The sequence below is a fragment of the Contarinia nasturtii genome, unplaced genomic scaffold, assembly GCF_009176525.2.
Source record: "Contarinia nasturtii isolate CC-2019 unplaced genomic scaffold, AAFC_CNas_1.1 Cnas_scaffold_533, whole genome shotgun sequence".
In the NCBI taxonomy this organism is placed as follows: Eukaryota; Metazoa; Arthropoda; class Insecta; order Diptera; family Cecidomyiidae; genus Contarinia; species Contarinia nasturtii.
Window position 1 is genome coordinate 4702630 of NW_022197885.1, and position 5175 is coordinate 4707804.

At 31.8% G+C, this 5175-nt stretch overlaps 1 protein-coding gene across 1 annotated transcript in view; it reads right to left on the minus strand.

The window, feature by feature from the left end:
• Positions 1–5175, minus strand: part of LOC116339633 (ras-like protein family member 10B) — a 32366-nt gene continuing 27191 nt past the window's right edge. The window contains 2 exon segments of the mRNA XM_031765629.1: positions 1–1575; positions 2558–2625. Coding sequence (XP_031621489.1) covers positions 1452–1575; positions 2558–2625 — 192 coding nt within the window. The 3' untranslated portion in view covers positions 1–1451.

Consider the following 5175-nt stretch of genomic DNA (forward strand, 5'->3'; position numbering starts at 1 on the left):
TTTTTTTTTTTTTTTTTTGCGGGGGATATCCTGTTCATGGTCTCTGCTTGGTTTTCCGATGACAACAGTATTTTTCACATTACTTCACCGACGTGGTTTGATGGCAGTATGAAAAAAAATATATACACCCGCCTCCACCTGGCCAATTTCAACAAATGGCATACTTTTAGCACGAATATCCACGGTTCGTGTTGTGCGTGGGAAAAAACTTCTCATGGATTTTTCACAGTAACAATATTATATTTACTTTTTGTTTTATTTTAGCAGCAGTTGGTTTCACGTGTGTCACATACCTTTTGCCGTTTTTTCCTCGGCTCATTCAGCTATGAACTAATTGAAGTTGAACCAAACTTTTTGTGCGCGATCAGATTGTGGCTTGTACAGTAAACACTATATAATGTAGCAATTTTATATGAGAGCATGATTTTCCCCTATGAACAAAAACATCTTTGCGAAAAAAAAATGAAAAGCCAATAACATGTGTAAATAATCAAAGAAAGAGAGGCATTTAAAAAAACATATGACAAATTTAGAGAAAACATGTGTTTTCTCCATAATGTCGTGTGAAAATAAGTCAACTAAATAATGAATTGAATGATTTGCCAACAAAGGACGCAGCAAATATTCGAATGGAAAATATGTTGTCCGTAGAATTCACCGTGAATTATTGTCATAACTGCTCTACTATAGAAAGTTTATTCAATAGAAACAGCCGTTTGAATACATACTAATAAGAATAGTTAAAAATTTGAAAATCGTTTCGTCATGTGTGTGTGTGTGTGTGTGTGTGTGTGTGTGTGTGTGTGTATGAGTGCATAAATGAGTAGATTTATAAGCGTTTATATAATTTGTTTTTAGCAAGTTGAATGCTTTTTTTTCATTAGCAACTAAGTAAATAGCCTATCGATATTATCACAAACGAGCTCGCCATCATGTGTATTCTCAAAACAATTTAAACTTGATTTGAATTCGATTTAACATTTCGAACTAAATCTATTGGCCAGGCGATCGTTTTGTTCCAAAATGGAATTTAACAGTGTTTTTTTTTCAATTTCTCACTTCATTAATAATCGGAAAATGGCAATCAATTTTGATGATTCTAAAAGCGCCATTTAGTTTCAAATAGTAGATCCCAATGGAAAAGAAAAGCGTCTACAAATCCGGAATGAAAAATAAACTTAAACAAAAGTCTCTTCTTCCGTTGATTTTTTACATTTTAAATTACATTTAAAACTGGAGCTATTGTTCGTCGTTGTGACTATTATATTTGTTTTATTGATAGATTTTGGTGATGCTGATTTGTTTGGCTGTGGACTTTTACTACGATCTTTTCGATTTCGATTCGGTGTATTACCGCTGCTAGACGAGTCCTTGGCCGTTGATGATTTGACATTATTATCCAGTGAATTTGCTGTGGGTACCATACTATTGAAACTCGAAAAAAGCAATCGTTATAGAATCGTACACTTGTCTTTGTCGTGGGCTTGGAAATTCATGCCGGCCAAATGAAAACCACCAATACCGCCCGTACAACCCATCAACTCACGAAACACTTCATTCACTTTGTAATTGAATCTGTAATTAATGCATAATTTAAATTAAAATCAATCGATTTTCAAGCAATTTTCCTATTGAATTAGTTCGGATTTGGGTTTTAAGCTTTTGGAAATTTCACATTTTCTTTTATGAAAATAATAATTTATGTTAATTACTTCCAGAGTTTGAAATAATGATTAGTTTTTTCAATTCATTTATTTGAAAATCAATTACCATTAGTTAATGTAAATTGAAATTTTCAATTTATTTTTTTCAATTCATTAAATTGAATTTTCAATTACCATTTACATTCAAATTGAGAAATGAATTGAAATTCATTTCAATTGCGTGAAGTTGCAGAGATTCTAGTTGGCTCCCATAATACTACTCTCGATTGTTTTCAATTTTTTACCGTCAATTCATTTATAATAACATTTTGAATGCATGGGGCGGAAATGAATGAGACGAAATTTTCTCTCTCATGGGCGCAGCCATATTGAAAATTTTGTATGCGCTTATATGTAAAATTGGTGGCGCCACTGGTATATTTGATGGAAAAAGAAGAACATGTTTGAGTCTCACTCGTTTATATGTAAATTACATAGGCATTTCCAGGCCATGTTTGAATGTAAATTAAAATGTATATATATTTAAAATTTAATATTAATATACAAATTAAAAAAATTAAAATTTGAAACTGTTTTCATTGCTGCGATTTCTTTTAAACTTATTGACACAGCAACGAGCAACCGTTATTGTTGAATGTGCGCATTCAAATATTAACCTCACTTTTGACATTAGCTATGCACAAATGCCGCATAAGGCATCAATCTCTGCAACTTCACGCAATTGAAATAAATTTCAATTCATTTATCAATTTGAATGTAAATGGTAATTGAAAATTCAATTCAATGAATTGAAAAAAATAAATTGAAAATTTCAATTTACATTAACTAATGGTAATTATAATTGAATGAATTGGCATTGAAAAATTCGAAACTCTGATTACTTCGATACTTACTTTGATGAGCATTCCACGTATCCACATCGCCAGTGTTTTCGAACCAATGTTGAAATATCTTTAAGTTCCTGTTTTATTACATTAAAAGAAAATTTACAATATTTTTGTTTTACTTTTTCTTCTTTTTGAACTTGAAAAAATAAAAATGGAAAAATCGTGACCACGAACTTAAAAATGTTGTTGTTTATTTCAAATCTGTTGGGTGTTATTTTTGGACTTATACAATAATTTGAAAAGTTTTCCCAATTTTTTTTTCAGCTAAATCAAGAACAGACAACAATCACCGTTGTATAGGAAGATTTATTGATTGTGAAAAATTTCAAGGGCAATTTTTAAATTGTCGCATTAATATTCAATGTTATAACAGTATTCGCCTAAACATAAGTGTGCATTTCGATTGACAATATCAAAATGATTGTTGTTTATCAATGTACGTCATATTTCTTGTAATGATCGGTTACACACGACATAAGCTTTATTTATACGTCTAAAGCAAAAAGGTATTGTTTTGAATTTTAAGAATAGATATGCCCACATGAATGGTAGAAATGAGTTTGTTTTGTTGGGAAATTTTTTGAACTGGCTGGTATTTCCCTTTACTACAGAGCGCAATCTGTATGAAATTAATAATTCAATTAGCATGGTGTCATGTATAAATGACGTACATGTTGGTTCCTACATAAGTTCTACATGAAAATTGGCTGCGTAAATTAACTAATCTTCTTATGGGAATACCTTATAACATGTTTAATTAAATGTAAGCTAATTTGCATTCACTTGTACTAGAATTAATAGCGAACAACATAACGCTTCAATTTTTAATTGCGTAACAAATTCAACATGTTTGTAATCGTTTGTCAAATGGATTTTTCAGAAGCCTTTATTTGAGATATGACCATTAAATGTAACCTTCAATACCGATAACGTGGCTGTATAATAGGTAGGTCATTGATAAGGCGTCGGTGTTTCATTTATAACTTATTCAAATCGAAAAAAATGGACGCAGGCTGATCGATTTCAACGAATTTTCCATTTTCGTTTTTTTCTGTGTCTTTATATCTCATTAAAGTTTAATGGAAAATTTCATTTTGATTGTAGAAAATGTTTCCAATATATTCTGAATGAAAAAGAAAACATTTTCTCCACTTACAAAGTTTGGTTTTATTATCGAGCGCACGCTTATGTTCCAGCAATTTAATTTCATCGTAAAATCTTGCAAAATATCCACGACACATAAAATTGATGTGACCATAAACATATCACTTGCAACACTTATTATTTTATAATATTTATGTGGTGGTAAGAAAATGCCTTCTTGGAGCATTGGTCATGAGATTATTTTTGTTGAAGCGATGACGTTGACGCTCATCCAAATAATTTCACGGTTCAAGACACTTACCACAGGCAACACATTTTTTATAGTCGTTTAAAATATTTGTCGCACGCAAGTGTGAAGGCGAAGAACAATCGTTTAACCGAATAAACACCATTAAGATTATGAGAGATGGAACGAGAAAATATATCATTTGGAGTGTTATTGGGAATGTTTCAGTGCTTTGACATAAGAAGTATAGCCATACTGGAATTCATCTTATAATAACAGAAAAATGATTGTTGTGCCAGTACATAAAATGAATATTTTATATGAATTTTTCTCGTATGTAATCGATGCAATGTCAGCTCATACAATTGAAGTCCACTTCTTCTCGAGAGAATGTTAAATTTGTCATCAACGAATTGATTTTTTACGACATACCGAAATGAGCTGTGAATTTTCGCAAATTGATTTACAATAAATTTGGAATCATCACCAACCAAACATTCAATTGCACAGCAATGTTTTTATTCCACTAGATGCTAGATGAAACGCGCGTTTTTTCTCCAATAATACCAAAGAGAAATCAGCGTCGATTTAACCGGGAAAAAACCAGACACACAAAACACGAATATCTATTTACATTGGTTTTATTTTGATTAGATGCTATCAATACGCTTTTCTCTCGTGTCACAACTGTCATTCCCAATGTATATGTGTATTTTTTTGGGTCTTTCCCTTTTGTCATTTGTTCAATTGACAAATCAAAGAGAAAAAAAACACACAGCAACATAAACAAATCGATACGGAATAATGTTTCATATGAGGTGAACAGAAAATTCCGATGCTGATAGATCCAATGATGTTTTGAGAATGTACCGAAAAAAAATTTGAAACATTTTGAGAGCACTTATTTATTTTTGCAGCCGTTTTGGTTCCGTTTACCGATGTGCGCTCTCTCTCTTCTTCTTTCTCTCTCTGTCTCTCTCTTCCTTTATCTGATAAGAAATAAGAACGCGTGCCAATGTCAGCCACATCATTCCGATCACTTAAGGATGATATAGGGTGAATCGAGGCGGATGAAGAAAACGTTTGTGTTGCTTTTTCCCACTTTTGCACCAAGTACGTTTGAGTTTCGATTTCTCAATCGCTTTGAGTATCACACTTGGTGTGATGGGATTTGTTTGCCTGAAATCTTTCAAAAGAATTTTCGACTTGTACACACAAAAAAATTTGCGGTAAATTTTAATGTAAATGCGGTTACTGAGTAGTGTGTGGTTAAATTTAAAGGCAATGCGGTTAA